At 44.5% G+C, this 21596-nt stretch overlaps 1 protein-coding gene across 2 annotated transcripts in view; it reads left to right on the forward strand.

Moving 5' to 3' along the window:
• The window catches only part of CASR (calcium sensing receptor), a 160253-nt gene that overhangs the window by 57548 nt on the left and 81109 nt on the right, over positions 1–21596 (forward strand). The window contains exons 1-2 of one of the 2 annotated variants that reach the window (XM_075001159.1): positions 10850–10912; positions 13554–13662. In XM_075001159.1, the coding sequence (XP_074857260.1) occupies positions 13643–13662 (20 nt within the window). In that variant the 5' untranslated portion in view covers positions 10850–10912; positions 13554–13642. Of the gene's footprint in view, positions 1–10454; positions 10913–13553; positions 13663–21596 lie in introns of those variants that run through there. The other variant, XM_075001149.1, reaches the window with a different exon arrangement.

The raw sequence follows: 21596 nt of genomic DNA on the forward strand, positions 1-21596 counted from the left end.
CCCGCAACAAGAGAACAACTCAGGCTTTAATGAAAGGCTGATATTGAGAAGGTCAGAGAGGAAGATTACGTGTCCTGAAAGACTTGCAGAGACTTCATATTTGTCTGGAGAAAACGTACTTGTGGGAAATAAGTGGAAAGTGAGCTCTGGCTGAAGCAGAGGGGCCAGCTCTGATGGAGTGAGGCTAGGGGGTGTGCTTGGGTAGGGCAACCATATCTCACTTTCCCAAATACAGGACAGGGAGATATGGGGGGAGGGGCGCTTCCTCCAAGCCACAGGGACACTGGGAAGGAGGCGGCAGCTGCCAGCGCTCCCCCCGAGCCCTGGGGAAGCTGTAGCCGCTGGCGATCCCCCGGAGCCCCGGGGAAGCAGAAGGGACGCAGCAACCTGCCACACTCCCTGTACTTCCCGGAGGCTCAGGAAAGTGACTCCCACAAGCAGCTGTGCCTGCACAGCTGCTGGCAGAAAAGGTCAGTGAGGGGACAGCCCAAATACAGGACAATGAGTGCCTTTTAAAAAATAAGTCAGGACACCTTTCTGGCATCCCACATACGGGACTGTCCTGCCCAATACGGGACGGATGGTCACTGCATGCTTGGGAGAAAGGGAGGGGCACGCAGTGGAAAAGACAGGGTGCTGCAGAGCGCCCTGGTCTGTAGGGGAGCCCTGTACTGCACTCTCTGCCCTTGCAGCCTGCTGCGTGGCTGCACTCCTGGCCGTGGGCCCCTGGCTAACTGAAGGGTTGTGCTCCTGGCCCCTGGTCACAGGGCTCTGTGTCAGCTCACGGGGCCATGGGCAAACAGGATTATGGATTCGCTTCTACAGAATTGATTAGGGATCGTGTACTTTATCGAGCTTACTACTTGACTGCTACTACAGAGTTAATGCTGTTGAGTGGCTGTTATACCGCTATTACAGGGCACACTGTAGCAAGCAAACAATACCGAGCAACACGTATAAGGTGTAAAAGGCACTTGGAATGCTTACGTCCCTTCTACTGTAGGAAGTCCCATCCCTGTTGCCTCACACCGGGGCTGAGGTGGACATGGCTGCAGCTGGGGGAATCCCCTGAGGCTGAGGTCCCTGGTAAGACTCACCAGGGGTGGGACCCTGCAGTGATTTTATCCCTGAGCTGTTTACTGGGTGTGCATGCACTGGCTCAGGACCACTCTTCGCAGTCTCATGAGGCTGAAGCTGAGGTTACCCTATTTACTGGTTCCCAAGGTTCTCAGCTGAAGTGCAAGTGTCAGGGCCGATAGGACTGTCTGGTGTTTATGTTTGCCGGGTTTAATGTTGTGCCACAGGAATGGAAATTTCACTCCCGGCCCTCAGGCCTGCTTATATCTTTTTACTTGACAGGCTCCACAGTTCCCTGTTTCTACTCCTGAGCACCCTCTGTCCCTACTTCTCCCCGGGCCCCACCCTACTTGAACTTGAACACTGCAAAACAGCTATTTGTGGTACTCCAGAAGTTTTGGAGGAGTTGGTGAGTGCAGGGCCCTCAGCTTTTCCCTCTGAGTGCTCCAGCCCCAGAGCACCTACAGATGGTGGGCAAGGGTGTTGCCGGATGAGGGAATTCCAGATTAAAGTGGTTTAACCTGTAGGGCTTTTTCATAGAAGTTTTATTCTTTTCTCACTCACTGGCTTGTTGTTTATGAGCCCCAAGATTATCACACAGGTGTTTCAACTTGTTGGGCTTGTTTCCTCTCTGATACTCTCTCAAGCAAGATGGCTGACTCAATGCCCCTTATCTCCTTCCCTTCCATGATCTGGACAAGGCCTCCCCTGTTCCTTCTCCGTACGCGTCCATCTAGAAGGACAGCCTTATAGGGTGGCAAAGCTACATTTTCTAATACCATTTTTTTATGTGATGGTTGTTTTCCATTATAGATATGCAGAGTCATATTCATGAAATGTTATAGACTAACAGATATTTTGGAGCATAAGCTTTCGTGAGCAAATGCCTGCTTTGCCAGATACATCAGACGAAGCAGGTCTTTGCCCATGAAAGCTTGTGCTCCAAATATCTGTTAGCCTATAAGGTGCCGCAGGACTTCTTGTTGTTGTTGAAGTTACAGACTAACTTGGCTGCCTCTCTGAAATTCATGAAATGGTGGCAGCTTCCAGGACCCAAAGCCACACTGAATGCTGTATTTTGCCTTACTTGTCTCTTTATACATCTGTAAGTTCACAGTACCTCACACATCCTACATAATATAGCAGCGTAGACATTGACCGGTTTTCTGCTGGTGAGAACATTAGCAGATGACAGCCCCTGCTTCACTGGTGTCCTGTAATTTAACAACATCAAATACAGATCAGAGTCTGACTGTGGATTTTTGCAGTAGGAGCTTTATTGTTTTGATGCTGTTTTCCATCAGCTGATGGATTTGGGATAGTGAGGACTAGTGGTTACATGTCTCAACCTGTACAAGCTGCTTAAACTCATGACCAACACACTGTGGCCCATTGACAGAAATTACTGTGTCAGGTATATTGCGTCTGGTGGAAATAATTTGGATAAACAAAATAACCTGCTTAGCTGTAGTATTTGCTAGTAAGACTATTTTATGGAAGCGAGAGTAATAGTTGGAGACAATTTCATAAATTTTTGTAGCCAGTGTAAACAGACATATGTCTGTTTTGTTCAAATGGGTCAATTTTTTCTGTACCACCAATGTGAGCTGTTTTACTTGATTTGTCCCATGTATTTTTGTCTTATGTAACAAGGCTTAATGGCTTCCCCAATGTCATCGATCGTTTGAGGCTTGTGTAAAATTTACCTGCCCCATCTTCTGGATTTTTCAATCCCTAAATGACCTTCGCGTATCTTTTTAAACATGTTTCTGGTGACTTTAAACAAAATCCCATCTAGGACACAGAGTTCCCTTTTCGATAGATAAGAGGAACTGGGAATATGTTGTTCTGGTCACTCCCTGTTAATAGTGTTAATTACTTTATCTGCAACGTGGCCCAGAAGACTGACTGGGGGGCTTGTTGTCCCTGTCCATGCTACTTCCCCCATCATCCATTGGCTGGGAATGGCAATCTGCAGCCAACGGGAGCTGCAAGTGGCTGTACCTAGAGATGTGCAGGTGAATAAAGTGTCTGGTTGCTGGCCATGGGCTGATCCTGTGAACCCCATCCAGCCCATGGGCCACTTATTGCCCACTCCTGAACTAGAGCATACTTCTCTGCAGCCATCTAAGCATGATAGGAAGACATCTGCTAATGGAAAATCCACTGTCTCCCTAGGGAAGTTGTTCCAGTGGTTAATTACCTTAATTGTTTTTCAGATGCCTTATCTGTAGCCTGATTTTTTGTTGTTTTAACTTTTAAGCACTGAATCTGGTTATGTCTTTGTCTCTTAGCATGGAGAGGCTTCTAGCAATCCTAAATATTTTCCCCAGGGAGATACTTACAGGCCATAGTCAAGCCAATTCTCAATCTTCTGTATGATAAGCTCAATAGATTGAGCTTGTTTAGTCTTTCAGTGCAAGACAGGTTATCCATGTCCTGTATTACTCATGTAATATTTTCTGATCTCTTTCCAATTTGTCAACATCATTTTTCAAAGTGAGGGCAGCAAAAATGGATGCTGTATTCCAGTAATGATCTCGCTAATGCCCATATAGAGAGGTAATACTACTTCACTACTTCTGCTTGCTATTTCCCTGCTCATATAGCCAAAGATCACATTTGTTCTCTTAACCACTGCAACACACTGGGAGCTTATGTTCAGCTGGTTGTGCACCAAATCCCCTAAGGCCTTTCGTGAGTCACTACCTGCTTAAATTCTGAGTGTGACCTACATTCTTTGTTCCTAGACATATGACCTGGCCTCTATCTGTAGTAAAATGTTTTAACAAACCTAGATTACTGTGCAATTCAGGCTGCCTTTCAGAACTCACTGACTGACACAATTTACCTATCCACCAATTTTTGTGTCATTTGCAAACTCGAGCAGCAATAATTTCATACTTTACTCGCTATCATCGGTAAAGATAATGAATAGCATTGGTCCAAAAATGAGTCTCTGAGGGATCCCATTGTATAAACCCCATTGCAGGACAACTCCCCTTTTACAATGTAAATAAATATCAATTATCCTGTTTTTAATCAATTTAACCATGTCCTGTATTGATTTTGTATAGTAATAATTTTTAATTAGAATGTCATATGATACCTAGCCAAATGCCTTATGGAATCTAAGTATATTAGGTTAACTTTAACTCAGCTAAACTTCTTGTTGTTCTCTCAGCTAAACTTGTAATCCCATCAAGTAACTATTCCACATTTGTAAAACCTAATTCCATAAAACCACCTGGGTTGTCCTTAGTTTTGAGATCATTTTTATGTTCTTTACTGATTGCAACCTGGATAAGGTAATTGACCTGTAATTCTCCAGGTAACCCCATTTACCATTTTAAAATACTGGCATATTATTAGGTTTTTCTCACATCTCTAGAACTTCCCCAGTGTTCTGAGATGTGTTTGCTATCCACCTCAGTGGCCCTGAGAGCGTCTCAGCTCTGTTTAAAACAATTGGATGCAAATTATGTGGTTCTGCAGATTAAGTTGTTTCACCTTAGAGGTTGCTGTTTAAAATCCTGCCTTGTTACTGTTTGATTATAAAATGCTTTCTCTTCTATGTAAGATATAAAAACATGAACCAATGTCTTCCAAGTTAAGAACAGAAATTATTTATTGAACTTGTCTGCATCATTATGAACCATTTTAGATGTTTTCTTCTAGTTGAAGATCTATACCACTTCTGTGATTTCTTTTGGTTCTTCCCACTGCTCCCTCAACCTGATTCTGCATCTGTCTGCGCATGACCCTTTTCAGCTCTCTCTTGCATTGCCCTTCATCTTGCCCTCTCCTTGGAACGTCTTTAATTCCCTTCACAAGAGTTTAGGCAAAATGGCAGGGGCGTTCTATTTCTGCTTCCCGGGGAGTGCAAACCTCCAAAACTCTGAATTTACAAAACAGAAGAAGATACATTGATAAAAAAATTCCTGGAAAAAAAAACATGGAAAAATGAAGAATAAGATTGTTTCAAAAAATTAAATTGAAAATACTAAGGATACATATTTGTTAATTCTTCACAAAAAAATCATGACCAGCTCTTTGTGGAAGGCAAACATGTAGAAAGACAAGATCAGTTTAGAAGAGCTTGCAGTATAAATATTTGCTCTCTGTTATGGAATAAAGTTTAGAGTGTAACAAATATTTGCTGAAGAACGGAAGTAGAAATAGATACAAAGCCTGCTGAATTCAATCACTGGGTAATCTGATCTTTTAATTTGTGTATGGAAACCGAAGGAACCAAATTATTTGTACTAATAGAACAATTTCCACCCTATCCTTTGATACATTGATGACTTCAGGCAAGCATTAATGGATAATTCTACCCTGACTGTAAAAAGTTGTCATTAATACAGAAGGGAACAACATTCTTGATGAAATTAAGGACAGGAGAGCCCAAGATCTGTGATACCAGAATGTGATGAAAGGTGGAGGGACTAGCTCTTTCAGAGTGCTGGCAAGAAGCAACAGGGCTGTGCATCTGAACATCAGTGTTTACAAACCCTCTCTGTGTCTGTGGCTGACCATATTTGATAATGGCTATGGGTTTTATAAAGGGTGTTAGGGGATCTTGAGGCCAGGCTTACACAGGCATTTAGGCACCTGAAGATTTAGATAGGTGCCTAGTGAGATTTTCAAAGTGTCAGTAGTGACTGGGAGTTAGGGACCTGCTCTTCTTGAGTGCGTCTGTAAATCCCACGGTGCATCTATCTGCATCTTTAGGCACCTAAATAACTTCATAAATCTGGCCTCTAGTCTGTTTCTTCAGAAAAGTTTTATTTGTACAGGCCACTTCCTTTAGACATATGCCAGTTCGGATGACTGCCACACCTAGTCCAGTGTCTGTTAGTAACCAGATCCATTCAGCGGAAGATGCAGGAAACCCTGTAGCGGACATAATTATTTGGCTTATGCCATTACACTTATAATTTAACTCTATCTTATGTTCTTATTATCTGTGTTTAAGTTGAATTCTTCAAAAAATCTGACCATGCTCATGGTCTGAGCAGTAGCATGTGGCAGTGAGTTCCACATACATTGTTTCAAAAAAAAAAAAAAAAAACACTGCAAAGAGGTGCAGCTGGCTTCACTGAGGATAAGCAAGAGCCAGTTTCCACAACTGCTCACAAAATACTGACAGGTATCAGGAGAATTTGTGAAGCGCACAGCAACGTGTCCAGGGCTCCAGGAAGGAGCTGCTGACATGCACACCTGGCACATGGCAGAATAAGACCAGAGTACACACTCTCCCACTGAGGATGCTTGGCCGCAGATAGAGATGGTAGATGCTGTCACTTGGATTCTGGGCAGGACACAAGGGTGAGAGAGTGGATGGTGTGCGGCACAAGCAAGTACAGTTGTTCACTGGGTGGGGCTGGAAGGGAAAATGACTGGATAGGGGGCAGCCTGCTCAGGGAGCAGAGGGGGGAATGGGAAATATCTGGAAGGCCGTCAAGACAGCTGTGAAGAAGAGCAAAGACCCTATCATGACCGCCAAGACCTTCAAACACAGACCAGGCTTGCCAAGAGTGAGATCCAGGACTTTCTTCCGGAGGAGTGTTTCAACCTCCTGGGAGGTTATGAAATGCAGCTGGGGAAGCTGCAAACCAGTGAACATGACATTTCAGTTAAAAGCAAAAAAATCTGTTCAGGTATTTCCTTCATCTTTTCAGAACACACACACACAAATTACATAGCTTCCTCATTGTTATAATTGATACCTGTTTTTATTCAGACTTTTGTAATGAACGTAAGGGATTGTGAAAATGTTCTCCTTTGAACAAGGCACCACTAACCTGCAAAGACTTAGAAATGCTGCTCAAGAGATTAGCCTGGGGTATTCATTTTCACCAGCTCTTCTGAGTCCTCGGTAGGGTTGCAATGCTGATGTCATCAGCACACACTGACAGTGTCAGCTCTGACCTCATCAGCTGTTGATAGAAGAGACAGAGGAAGGACTTGATGGCAGTGGAGTAGTTGGTTGGACAGAGGGCATTCCTGAGGAACCCGATCAAAGATGCCAGGTTTGGTGAGAGTCTGGTTGAGCATAAACAAGCATCTGCAAAGCTGTATGCCACAAAGAGGAACCCTGCAAAATGCAGCCCAAAGCCAGACATAAGCGGTGTTTCCAAGAGAGAAACGTGATCCATCCAGGAAGACACCTTCTCCTAGCCAAAGGCAAAACAAGTGAAAGAAAACCTGTCCCCAGCTGCAGATTGGAGTAAATTGTCAAATATAGTCCAGTCTGGGACAGAGTAGGTCTGGTTGAGATTAGTCACTTCCATCATCATAGACTTCTGCTGCAGGAAGACTGCCCTGTTTATGACTTTAAAGTAAATGCACAGGAACAATGTCAATAACTCAGGCACAAAAGTTATTTCTTAAGCAGCAGTGCAAGCACAGTCTTCATGTGTGCACAGGGGAGAAAGTGTGGACTGAGTATGTCTCAGAACACAGAATCAAAAAAATTTAGGGCTGGAAGGGAATTCAAGAGTCCCTTGCCCTGCATTTACCTCCGTTTTCACCCTGGGTTTACCTTTGTCTTTGTCCAACCCGTTCTTGAAAATCTGTGAGAGGAATTCCATAGTGGCGTGGAAGATTAAGCCATTCTAGATTTTAACTACCTTATAGTTGGAAAGTTTTTCATAATATGTAACCTAAACATCTGCTGCTGCCTATCAGGTGGGTTGCTTCTTATCCTCCCTTCAGTGCACATGGAGAACAATTGAGCACCATCCTCTATGACACCAACGTCCAAAAGTAATTGAAGGATCACCACACTTGTGGCTGTCGCCCTTCCGTATTTGCCACAGCTGCCCCATGTCCTCCCCTCCCCCAGAGCTAGGCATCCCCAGCCTGCCCACTCTAATAATGCCCTTCCCCTTCCCTAGAGCCAGGCGCCCTCAGCTGTGCCACATCCCCACCCCCCTGTGCAAACTGAATGCAGCGACTCATCAGAGCCGCTGCCGCTGCCACAGGAGCCGCACCGGGCCCCGGGCCACAGCTGCGCCAGCGAGAGCCATACTGGGGCCTAAGGCAGCTGTGCCTTCAGGAGCTGCACTGGGAGGAGCCATGCTGGGGACTGAGCCACAATCACGCCACCACGAGCTGCCACCACTGCTGCCACGTGCTTGTCCCATTAAGTGGTGGGACACGTGCACAGAGCAGGCAGATGGCACTCGTGTGGGGCTTGGAGGAGTCGCATTTAAAAGCACCAAGAACCGCTTGCGGCCCCAGAGCCAATTGCCACTCTGCAGCGTCCCATTCGCCACATGTGGCAAGTGGGAAATGTACTGGGCACTGCAGCTCCATTTCAGTGGATTCAGGTTAATTAGTGGTGTTGACAAGTCTCCAGGGTTGACAAGGATGCCAGTCCTATGAATTGTCTTTTGCACACTGATGCAAACAAATTTTATGTTATACTCCTGATATAGCTAGTTACCAACCCCACCCCACGTACTTGCTGGTTCAGACAAAACGTTTCCATCCTTCATCATGTCCTTCTTTCCCAGCCCTTGTTTGGGATCCGTATGCACCTGTACCATCTCTCAGCATTGTGTTTATGCCATGACTCTGTGTGGAGGTGTACTTGTATTAGTCTTTGGAATGTGTTTACATGTATACCCTGTGCCTAGTGCTCCTTAGCAGTGCCTGTGTTTTACAACATTACACATGTTTTTGCCAATTTCGCATACCAGACAGTGAACTTTTAAGCAGGTGTTTGCTTTATGGCAGGGCCTGACTTTTGCCCGTATCTTGGCTTTTGCTGATTTTGGGTCAGGCCTTGCACGAGGCCTAATAATCCAGGCTCTCCCGTTCTGCTACACTCAGAACAAGTGTATGCTTTCCTGATGTGCAATGCTACACCAGTTCCCTTTTTTCCTGCCTGCCCTTTCTGAAAAAGCAACACCCCAGTATAGCCCAGATATGAGATTTGTCCTGCACGGTCTCAGTGGTGCCACTTAAATCGTAATTTTACCTTGTGAACGAATTTACTTTTATTTAAAATCAAAAGGTAAAAACAAACTTGACAATGAAATGAAACATTTCAACAAAATTCAAAATTTGGCATTTCCCATTAAATGAAAATTCCGAAATTATTTTTTCAGAATTTGCGAAATTGTTTTTAAAAGTTTCATTTTGACAAGATTGAAGTGCTTTGTCTCCAATTTAATGTAGCAGTGGGCACAAAGTTGTATTGACTTTATTGAGATACTGTTTTTATAATTTTTCATTGAAAACTTTGACAAAATCACTTCCTTCCTGCAAAATATTTTGAGTTTTTTGAATCAGAATGCTGTTATGAGAAGTTTTTTTTTACCAGCGCTAACAGTGACCCCAGATGCCTGTAGATAGAAAAGCACCTGCTCCAAGTCCCATATCAGGATATAGATGCAGAGAAGGGTTAGAGCCAGCCCTCAGAGGTGCATTAGGTTTTCTGGTGTGACTTCAGCTGAGGAACCTTTGAGAACAGCATGGCAACCTGACAATGGTTAATCATGACTTGGGTAAGGCAGCTGAAGGAAACCCTTGCTCCCCTCTCCAAACTCCAGCTAAGTTAAGAAGCCAGAGTCACATGGCTTTCCCATCAGAGGAGAGTTGCGGCCTGGTCATGGTGATGAGAAATGGAAGAACTTCGGAAAAAGACAAAAGGTTGAAAACCCAAAACCACAGGAAAGGGGTGCAACATGTAAACCACGATACTAGGTTTGGCTTGTAGTTCCTGTCCAGAGACACAGAAAACCTAAACCAAGCAATACATGAAAACAAGGAGAACTGAAGGAGTTTGTGTGCAGCTGTATGTGAACGCGAGTCTGCCTCTGTGTATATGTACCTAACGAGAGAGTTTCTCCCTCACATCTTTGCAACTAGAACCCTGGGCCCAAGGTTCATCTCGCAGAGTGAGGGTGAGCTGTTATGTGCTGCTACATGAAGGAAGGTCTGGATGTGTCCTGGGAAGGGGATCTGACAAAGCAGGGCCACCCTTAAGCACATGGGACACTACAGTTTTGCAGGTGGTATGTGTCTTGCTAGAACTGGTGTTGCTGTGAATACAAAATTTCCATTGATGTTTCATCATGCCACATGTCAGTACCTGCAATGTATTGTTGCAACATGGCAATGTGATGCAGCATCATCATGAGTTTGGGACTCTTCAGTAGCCCAAAGAGTAGGATAAACAATTGGAAACCAGGCCTATCTCACACGTTGTGAGGAGTGGTGACTCCCTTGGTCTCAAGTCAAAACTGGAATAGAGTAGTCATAATGCAGCCAGCAGTGAGGTACATGAAAAAAAGGCAATGCGCAAAGTGCCCAGCATAATTATTTGTGTAGTTGGTCACTTTTTATATTTCATTCTTTTCCAGAAAAATCTCAGAGATGGGATCCACGTAACATTTCAGTTCTGAAGAACCAAAGACAGTCAGCTCAGTAGTGTACAATGGAGAAGACAGCAGGAGAAATACCAGCTCCGAGGCTACCATTTGGTGGCTTATTGTACTGCAAACATCCACTCCCAACCCACAGTTTGCTGCCTTAGGGGGAAAAAGAAACCACTTGTCCGATGTTACTAGATTCATTTGTTTTCTGACATCTTTTTCACTTTTGCATCGTGTAATCCACTTGTGAAAAGAGGAATGATGACTTTTTATAGTTGCTGTTTGATTTTATTGGCGTTTACCTGGAACTCCTCTGCCTATGGACCAAACCAAAGGGCTCAGAAGAAGGGAGACATTATTCTTGGGGGACTGTTCCCCATTCATTTTGGAGTGGCTGCCAAAGACCAGGATCTAAAATCTAGGCCAGAATCAGTGGAGTGTATAAGGTAAGCCAAACAGAAACTGGTAAAAATTGGCAATGCTGGAGTCTTTGCTCTGGTCATTTGTAAGTGAGATGCATTACTGCCACCTCAATAATACAGCTGTAGCTAACTATCAAATATAACACATTTTGACTGGATATAGCCTCTTTAACACAGTTTGTAACCTAAATGCTTTACAGTTAAATTGAGCTCCAAATTTTCATTCAATTTATCCTTTTTTATTTTTTGACTACTGTTGGGGGGCACCATGTGAAGGCAGTAGACTTCCTCTCCACAGAGCTAAGTAACACAAGATCAGGAAAGTGTGTGGTGATGATGTGAAGACAATACTACTTCTTGTCCCTTGTACTCTGTGTGGAGCACAGATCATCTACATGTCTCCTCCACTTCACTCTGTCTTTGGACCAAACTTGCGGCAGACTCCAGGAATACCCCAGTTGTTGTCCTTCGGTCTCAGTAGATCTTCTCCACATTGTCCAAGGTCGTCGTCTTTTGCATTTTTCTTGCAGGTTCCGTGTGAGAGCTTGACGGACTATGCTGGATGATGGTTTTCTGAGAGTGTGGACAAGCCATCCCCACTTTCTTCTCTTGATTTCAAAGTCAATTGGTTCTTGTCCTGCTCTGTTCCAAAGCTCCTTATTTGTGACAAAGTCTTGCCACTCGATGCGAAGGATGTACCTCAGGCATCTGTTTATGAATGTCTGTCGCTTGTGATTTGAAGACTTTTTAGTACCTCAGGTTTCATATCCGTACAACAGCACAATCTTCACATTTGTGTTGAAGATCTGCAGTTTCGTCTTTGCAGATATTATGTGTGAGCTCCATATGGGATTGAGAGTCTTGAATGCAACTGTTGCTTTCCCTATCCTCCCACTGATATCCTTATCTGTTCCTCTATCTCCGCCTATAATACTTCCCAAATAGGTGAGCTGCTCCACATCTTCCAGGTTATCCCCTCCCAATGTGGTGGTGGTGTTGGACTGGTTGATCCTCATTGTCTTGGTCTTACTCTTGTTAATGCTCAATCCAGTCCATTGCAACAGTTTTGTCTAGTGTTGTGACCTTTTCTTTCATGTTTTCATGTTGATGTGAAAGGAAGGTGACTTCATCAGTGAAATCAATGTTCTCTAGCTGTTTGAAAAGAGTCCACTGAATGCCTTGTTGATGGCCGTCTGTTCTGTTCATAATCCAGTCTATTGTGATCAAGAATAGGAAAGGTGACAATAGCCACCCTTGTGCTTCTGAGAGTATGCTGAAGGATTCCATCAAAACAACGTTGTGAACAATTTGGCATGTCAAGGATCCATACATTGAACGAATCAAGTTAATTTTGAATAGGGTTACAGCAGTTTCCACAAATTGTCTCTATCAATGCTGTCGGAGGCTTTTTCAGAGTCCATGAAGGTTATGTACAGCGGGGGGTCCACTCAAGTGACTGTTCTGTGATCACTCTGAGAGTTGCTATTTGGTCAGTACAAGATCTCTCACTTTGGAAGCCGGCTTGTTCTTCTCTGAGCTGTCTATCAATTTCTGCCGTCTGTCGACATAACTCAGGGAGCGCCTACACACTTAAAGCATTCTGTCAACACATTCCCGACAGAACTCTGCATTTTCCTCGACAGTATTGTCCCTCAAAAATTTGAGGCTAACAATCTCTGGACATAGTACTGTCGACAAAGTGGAGTATTGCCCCTTCTGTGGACAGATAGGGCTTCCAGTTGCCTGGTCGCCCTCTTTGCAGAACTGCCATTCTGCTTTCTGGCACCAGAGGGCAGCGCAGTCTGGCAGTTCTCTGTTGACGGAGCAAGTTGTGTGTAGATAAAAATCTGCTGACAAAGGTTCTGTCGAGATTACCCTGTCAACAGTAACTTCTGTCGACAGATGCTTCTAGTGTAGCCACAGCCCAAGAGAATCCCGTTGAATACTTTTCCTGGCATAGACAGTAACATGATACCCCTCCAGTTCTTGCATTCCTTCAGGTTGCCTTTCTTTGCAAGCTTGGTAATGTAGCTGTGTTTCCAGTCTTGTGGACTCTCTACAGTGTCCCAAATTTTCCCAAATAGATTATACCTCATATTGACTGATGTCTCGCTACCTGCCTTGATTACTGCTGCAGGGATGTTCTCTAGACCAGTAGCTTTTCTGCTTTTCAGATGGGCAATGGCTTTTCTGATTTCTTCTTTTGTAGGTCTGCTGCTGTTAATTTGCAGGTGATAACTCTGGAGGTTCCATATGGGCAGGGCAGTTCAGTAGCTCTTCAAAGTTTTCCTTCCATCTACTGAGCTGCTCACTTGGGTTTCTTAGCACACGTCCCTCCTTATCCTGTATTGGCTGATCCACTGTACGCTGTGACCCAGCTATCTTCCACGTGATGTTATAGAGATCTTTCAGGTTTCTCTGTCCTGCAGCTTGTTCAGCTTGTTGTGCAAGGTTTTCCACAAAGTTCTTCTTGTGCCATTTTATGGCCCTTTTAACTTCTTTGTTGGCTTCTGAAAATAGTCTCTGAGCTTCCACCTTGGCTGCTCTTGTTTTGCTGCTGTTGACTGCTGCTTTTCTGTCCTTTTATTCCTTCACTTTTCTCAGAGTTTCTGATGTGATCCATTCTTTATGATGCCTTGTCCCCTTTTCCAATGTTTTATCGCAGGTTTCTTTCCAGGCTGCTTTGATGTGTTCCCATATTTGTTACACAGTAGCATCTTTCCGGATGAGGTTTGCAAGAAGTGCATAAAGACAATGAGTAAAGACAATGAATGGTGAGTACTCTAAAGTAAATATTAAGAATTACTTGAAGGCATACAGTGAGAAAGAACAACGCAAGTTAAAGTTCCCAATGATGCCAAACCACAAATCCAAGGCCATGAATAATAGATATTTAAATAATATTTACATACATTTATACATGTATATGTTGCTTAGAGTCACAGCAAATGCAATAAAAATGATTAAAATTATAAGACTGTCTGACTACAGTCATGCCTCATAAATAAGGGTTTTAAAATCTAAGATTTAATTTTTATTGACAGTTTTCAGAGAGGTAGCCATGTTAGTCTGTTTCAGTAAAAACAATAAAGGAGCTTAAATACTCACATATTTATTAGGGCTTAAGCTTGCATGAGATACAACTCACTTCCTCAGAGTCTTGAAGTGAAAGAATGGGATACAAAGATGGGAGTATAACAGCGCTATTTAAATCAGGATGGCTGTGGCTCACTTCCAACAGTGACAAGAAGGTGAGACTATCTGAAGAGTGAGAAGCAGTGCCTCTTTCATTGCAGTAAGACTCCACAACTTCCCTAGGCCGTTTATTCCAGTGCATAACCACCTTGACAGGATGGTTTTTCCTAATGTCCCACTTAAACTTCCCTTACTGCAATGTGAGCCTCATTGCTTCCTGTCCTATCCTCTTAAGTTAAGAAGAGCAATTCTCCCTCCTCCTCCTTGTAACAGCATTTTATTTACTTGAAATTGTTGTTGTGTCCCTGCTCGGTCCTTTCTTTTGTAAACTGTGAAAACTTAATTTTTTTCAGTCCTTCCTCATAAGTCATGTTTCTTAGACCTTTATTCGTTCTCACTGATCTTCTCTGTACTTCAGTCTGTTCATATCTTTCTTGAAATGTGGCACCCAGATCTGGACATAATATGCTAGCTGAGGCCTAATAAGTGCAGACTAAAGCGGAAGAATTACTTCTTGTGTCTTGCTTACAACACTCCTGCTAATACATCCCAGAATGATGTTTGTTTTCTTTGCAACAGTGTCAGGCTGTTGACCCATATTTAGCTTGTAGCCCACTATGACCCCCAGATCCCTTTCCACAGTACTCCTTCCTAGCCAAGTCACAGTACTTCCACAATACTCATTCCTGGACAATCGTTTCCCATTTTGTATGTGTGCAGCTGATTGTTCCTTTCTAAATGAAATACTTTGCATTTGTCCTTATTAAATTTCATCATGTTTACTTCAGACCCTTTCTCCAGTTTGTTGAGATTGTTATGAACCATTGATAACTACTCTTTGGAAATGGTTTTCCAACCAGTTTTGTACCCCTTTTACAGTAGCTCCATTTAGGTTGTATTTCCCTAGTTTGTTTATGAGAACCTCAAGCAACAGTATCGTATGTCTTACTAAAGTCTAGATATACCACATCTACCACTTACCCGCTATCCACAAGGCTTGTTATTATATCAAAGAAAACGGTCAAGTTGGTTTGATATGATGTTTTCTTGATAAATCCATACTGAATGTTACTTATCATCTTGTTAGATTCTAGATGTTTATTAATGAATTACTTAATTATTTGTTCCATTATCTTTCATTGTATAGGAGTTAAGATGACTGGTCTGTAATGCCCAAGATTATCCTTAGTTCTCTTTTATACATGAGTCCTATATTTGCCCTTTTCCAGTTTTTTAGGTTGAGTCTACATGGAGGGGTATTGCCAGCAGCTTCATGCTAATGACCAGTCTTGCAATTGCAAATGGCTGCTTATTAGCATAATACCGTGGCTAATTAGCAGAGCCGTGCAAGCTCTCCCTGCCGGCAGAAGCTGCTGCCAGCAGTAAACGGGCTGTGTAGATGAGCCTCTGTCAACAAAAACCCCCCTCTGTCACCATTCAGGCATAGGGGCTCGTGACAGAGCGGGGTTTTACCAGCAGAGGCACATCTACGTGTTGTGTTTACTGCCGGCAGCAGCTACGCTAATTAGCCATGTGATTATGCTAATGAACGCCCATTTGCAATTGCAAGATTGCTCATTAGCATGAGGCTGCCAACAATACCCCTCCATGTAGACCCAGCCTTTGAGTCTCCCCCATCTTCCATGATTTTTCAAAGATGATCATTAATGGCTCATATCTCCTCAAGTTAGCTCCTTGAGCTGGTTGTTGTCTTGTTTCATTAATACAGTACTGATATAACATGAGTCATCAGAACCTAGTGACTTGAAGAGGTCTAATTTATCTAAGTAATTTTTTAACACCCCACCCCAGTTTTAGCCTCTGATCTTACCTCCTTTCCACTGGCATTCACTTTTCTAGGCGTCTGCTCACCACCCACTAACCTTCTTGGTAAAAACTGAAACAAAAATGTCATTAACCAACTCTGCCATTTCCATATTTTCTGTAATTGTGTCCACCCCACCGTTCCCCCGCCTCAAGTAACACATCAAGTAACAGTCCTACCTTGTTCTTTGTCTTCCTCTTGTTTCTGAGGTATTTGTGTAAGGTTTTCTTTTGTTACCCTTTGTGTCTCTAGCTAGTTTGAGCTTGTTTTGTGCCTTCACCTTTCTAATTTTGTCCCTATATATTTGTGCTGTTTATTTATGTACATCTGTTTTATATGCATCTCTAATTTGACATAGTTTCCCCCTTTTCTATAGTTTATTCTGTAGTCTGGTATGAAATGTTCTAACCAATGAGACTTCCACCCTTTCATTTTGAGACTATTCAACCTGAAATGTAGTGTTAAAATATTTTTCCTGATATTCAGCCTTGGTTAGTTTCATCTTTTTACTCTCCACCATGTTGTCTCAGAACACAAAATAATTCTCGGTCTGCTCTTCTCCCTTCAAATACTTTCAGAATTATGTCTTCTCAATCTTTATTTAGCTATCCAACGCATCTGCATATTCAATGAGTTGAGTTTAATTTGTGCATCGTTTTCATCCTCATTGTAACTGTAAGATGGGAGTATTTCGTATCACAGGAACTGCATATTTGCAGCTTGTATTTCCAGAATTCTTCTTACGTATATGTTAATTATTTGTTTAAGTAGTGCAAGTACTGAGAGAGTGATGTAAAATTTATCTCCTGTTATATACTTCCCTGCAGCTCTGCTTAGATTGGTTTCCATCACATTTCTGGTGTATACGTTTTGTGTAGAATGATAACAAAGGAAGAATACATCACAGAATGAATCAGTCCCCAGTCACCTTATTCATATCCTTGATCGCTCTGTGCTTGTTAGATCTCAAAAAAAAATTCGTTATTAATAAGTTACTTGAAATATAGTAAATCCTAAGTGTGCTGTTCATGAATTGTTGATATAATTTTTGAAGCAACAATGAATCTTCACAGCATTGTAATACACTATTTCCATATGGTGACAAAATGGCATCATATCACCAGAACACAGTGCAACAATGCGATATTGTGATGCATATCTAAATAATATGACAGTCCTCACTCTGACACATTTCCACATTGCAAAGTAGAGCTTTTATGTCACAGAGAACCATCCTGATTTCAGGACATGTTAACATCCTTTACATCCACATTAGATGTAAAACTGTCACATTATAGGCAGGACGGGAAACATCCTTTATTCTGCCTTTAAAAATTCTAAATTTCTCATGGTGTTGTTCACAATTCACACAGTGAATTACAGGACTAGCCAGCGATTTGGAACTCTACTCCTGAAACCAAATTATTAAGGGGCCTTCATTTTCTCTTCCCTTCCTTCTTCCTTGAGCCATCCATAATTTCCTACTCTCCACAACCTCCCTTGGACTCTCCGACTTGTAAAAGAGACCTTCCCTGTGGGCCTCCTTACTGTCACGGTCAGGTAAAAAGTGCAGAATTTCTGGGTGTTTAAATGCAAGACAAGGCTGTATTTAGAGTGTTCACTTTGTTGTTCCCTCTTTTCTTGATTTATTAGTTCCATGCTTGCTGATTTCAGTTCTCGGTGGGTGCAGCTGAGGAAGGCTGGTTTTAGCACAGAGGTCACTATGTAAGACAAAGATGTTGAGTGTTCCTGCAGATCTCCCTCTCTCTTTTGGGTTGAGCCTGTGAGAGCTGTTCAAACCAAAAAATGTTTCCGGGCTTCTCTTTAAAAAACACACTGGCCTGTACATTAAAGATCTTGAGGAGCCCAGTGCCAACAGAACAAATCTTCTGGCCCTGCGCTAAGGTGACTCTGTTGGCCCCACAAATGAAGATTTCCGAGCAGGGCAGCTTGAAGGGAAATAAGTCCGTGTTCCTGCTTGCTGAGCGTGTTGGCTGAGGCTGAAGAGGTTTGTTGAAGTGGCAACTTTTGTGTCTCCTTCCATCTGAGGAGCTAGTGGCACTGTTTGTCCTGCATAGGCCTCCTACAAAGCTTGGTTCTAGGACTGCTGCTGGTGTTGGGTGTCGTGGGGGAATTAGGCTGAAGGAAGCAGGAGGTGACTCCTCTTCAAGACCCTCCCAGCCCTGGTTCCCCCTACCTTTGCCTGACTTCTGATCCAGAGTGACACTGTCTTGGCAGCCTCACAACGTTTGGCTACCAACCACTCCAGCCATGTGCTCCCTGCCTGTCCCAGGCTGTGATGTTCTGGCTCTGCCCTGCCTCTGAGCACTCTACCCGGACCTGCACCGACATGTGCCAGCTTGGGGGATGCTCGGCAGGGGAGGAAAAGGTCCTGACAGGGGAACACAGGGGCAGGCCTGCCAAATGTCAACTGTTCCTTCCTGCTGCAAAGGCAGCCCCACTATCTAGCTCCAGCTGGTCCCAGGCTCTTGGCAGCTCTGACCTTTGTTCTCCCTGGCTGCCAGCTGGCCCCTTTCTCCCTCGCGGCAAAGCATCCTCCGAGCTGGGGGAAGGGAAGTGCTTAAAGGCAGGTCAGCAGAGGAGCACTACTGCTGGGACCTGGCAGGGGCTCAGAGGGAAAGGAGCTGGCCTCAAGCCAGGGCAGAGCTGGAATTGGGCTAGGAGGGCCGTCCATACAGCAGAGCCTCCTAATGAGGAACAGGACCTAAAAGCTCATGTCCAGTGGGCCAAACAGAAGAACCCTCAGGAGTGGAAACTGGCTTTCAGGGGGCTCCTTACTATGCGCTCTCCTTCAATTTGATAGGTTTCAGGGTGCTTAATGTCACCCCTCTGAGGATCCCACTGTGCTTTGCAAACATTACCAATTCTCTCAACCCCTGCGTAGCAGGAGAGTAGCGTTGTTCTTGTCTTGCCGTTGGGGACACTTAGATACAAAAAGGAGACGCGATTTACTCGAGAACACAACATAAGCTGGTGGCAGGAGCTCAAATAGAATAGAACGGTTAGAGCCGTGTCCACAAGGTCGTCTTCCCTCCCAGGGCGAGTTGAAAGGGTGGGGGCTGTTCAGAGTCACAGAGAAGAGGGGATTGGTCTGAAGCCGGTCCCACACACACAGTTCATGATCCAGCTCGATAACCTTCCACCCAGTGCCATTCACAGATCACTCTGTGCTTGCAGGGCTTGGAGAAACTGTGCATCATTCTGTGTCCCATTCCAACTGACTGTGCATAACGACAAGCTCTCCAGAGCCCCTGTCACCCAACGGCTGGTCTGGAAAGCTCAGCCTGTGAAGGCCCAGTCCCTGATGCCCTGCTGTTTTCTGGTACCTGAAATGAGCTCTTATTAAAGATGACTTTAATTAAGGAGTCTGTGTAGTAAGCAATCAAGTCTCACCTACGCAATAACTACCCAAGTGAACGGCATTTCCCAGAGACCGTTTTGCAGCTGGGAGCTGCCTATGGTGGAGAGGTAAGATACCCCCCACAAATTAATGCCCATCTTGGAAAAGGCAATGGCCAAAAACTCAGAGATCAGAAACGTAATTGCTCTATGCATCTCAAGATAGTGTAGGATTAGCTAGGAGCATCTCATGACATGCCATGACTAAACTGTTCTGTCTTAGGGGTTCTCGTAACAAATGTTTTGGTGGCCTCAGCATACAGCCACCAACTTTTGCTTCTAGCCACTTTGATAATTTTTCCTAAAGTACTTAACTTTAGAAAAAACAAATGCATATGCATGTCCAATCCTAGCAATTGGGTGTTTTGGCAGACACAGTAATAATAACCTACAACTGTCTATATTTCTACTGGACCTAACAGAATAGAAACACAAATAAGAACACACAAAGCATCTTGCCTTTTTGTTGTTGTTTGTGTTGCTTGTGGTATTTTTTAAGACTTGCTAGCTAGTAAGTCTGCTTCTATGAAAGGTGGTATTTATATGTTTGTTGAAATCACTTTCCACAGCCAAGACTCGTTAGCTAGCTGGGGGACAGTGAAAAGTGCAAATATCACTTTTCACACCAGACGTACTCAGCCCTGGTAAGCTGGGAGACAAATTAAACCTTGGATGAGGAGGTGGGTAAGGGGGCAGTGAAGGCCGGAGGGGTGGGGTGGATGGGAAAGGGCAGGAGTCGCAGTAGGGGTTAGGGCTATAAGGGGGTTGAGCCCAAAGCTCACTGGCTGATGGACAGAGCCCACCTTTATGTAGCCCAAACTCAGAGTCTGAAGTCCCACAGTCAGAGCATGTGGCCAGAGCTCACCACCACGTGACCAGAGCCTACTACCTGCTGCACCTGGGCTGAAACTGGAAGCCTGAGCCGCACTGGAAAGTGGGGAGCTCACACTGTCTGTTTTGCTAACGTTTGTGGCTCAAGAAGGGGGCAGGGCCCAACCTCCAGTAGTTTTCCCCTCCATTATCCAAGAAGCTGTGGCTGCAGGAAAAGCCCTGGGTGACTTCATTTAACAGATGCTGCTCTGTCTAGTATCACACCCTAATTTATCTCAGTTTAACACCTTCTGATTAACTCGAGTGAAGAGAGAGCCTTTCTACTTTATAAGGTACTCGACTTTAACTTGACCAGTTTAGCACATTCTGAAGGACAAGTGATCCACTTTGACTAGGATTTTGAAGGTGTTAATTTAAAGCTGTTATTCATTCTCATTTTTTCTCTTAGGGCACGTCCACTTTGGCAGGGTTCTGCACAGTAAAGTTACATCGCTGCTCAGAGAGCACTAACAGGAAACCGCTGTTGTGTGTTCACACTCAGCTGCTTGGGCAGTGGTGTGTGCACACTTGGTGTTACTTGCAGAAGCATTCAGCATGGTGCACTCTGGGCAGCTCTCCCAAGCTGTGTCTACACGTGCACGCTACTTCGAAGTAGTGGCACTAACTTCGAAATAGCGCCCGTCGCGGCTACACGCGTCGGGCGCTATTTCGAAGTTAACTTCGACATTAGGCGGCGAGACATTGAAGTCACTAACCTCATGAGGGGATCGGAATAGCGCCCTACTTTGACGTTCAACGTCGAAGTAGGGACCGTGTAGACGATCCGCGTCCCGCAACGTCGAAATTGCTGGGTCCTCCATGGCGGCCATCAGCTGGGGGGTTGAGAGATGCTCTGTCTCCAGCCCCTGCATGGCTCTATGGTCACCGTGGGCAGCAGCCCTTAGCCCAGGGCTTCTGGCTGCTTCTGCGGCAGCTGGGGATCCATGCTGCAGGCACAGGGTCTGCAACCAGTTGTCAGCTCTGTGTATCTTGTGTTGTTTAGTGCAACTGTGTCTGGGAGGGGCCCTTTAAGGAGCGGCTTGCTGTTGAGTCCTCCCTGTGACTCTGTCTGCAGCTGTGCCTGGCACCCTTATTTCGATGTGTGCTACTTTGGCGTGTAGACGTACCCTCGCAGCGCCTATTTCGATGTGGTGCCGCGCAACGTCGAAGTTGAACATCGACGTTGCCAGCCCTGGAGGACGTGTAGACGTTATTCATCGAAATAGCCTATTTCGATGTTGGCTTCACGTGTAGACGTAGCCCCAGAGAGCATCTGGCCCTCTTCTGCCGCTAAGCGTCACAGAGAGGCGAGGGGGCTGCGGGGCATGCTGGGTCCTGTCCCAGTGCCCCGAGATGTATTATTTCCCATCCCAGCAATCCCTGTGCTTTTGTCCACAT

Source organism: Carettochelys insculpta, chromosome 1 (genome assembly GCF_033958435.1).
Source record: "Carettochelys insculpta isolate YL-2023 chromosome 1, ASM3395843v1, whole genome shotgun sequence".
NCBI lineage: Eukaryota > Metazoa > Chordata > Testudines > Carettochelyidae > Carettochelys > Carettochelys insculpta.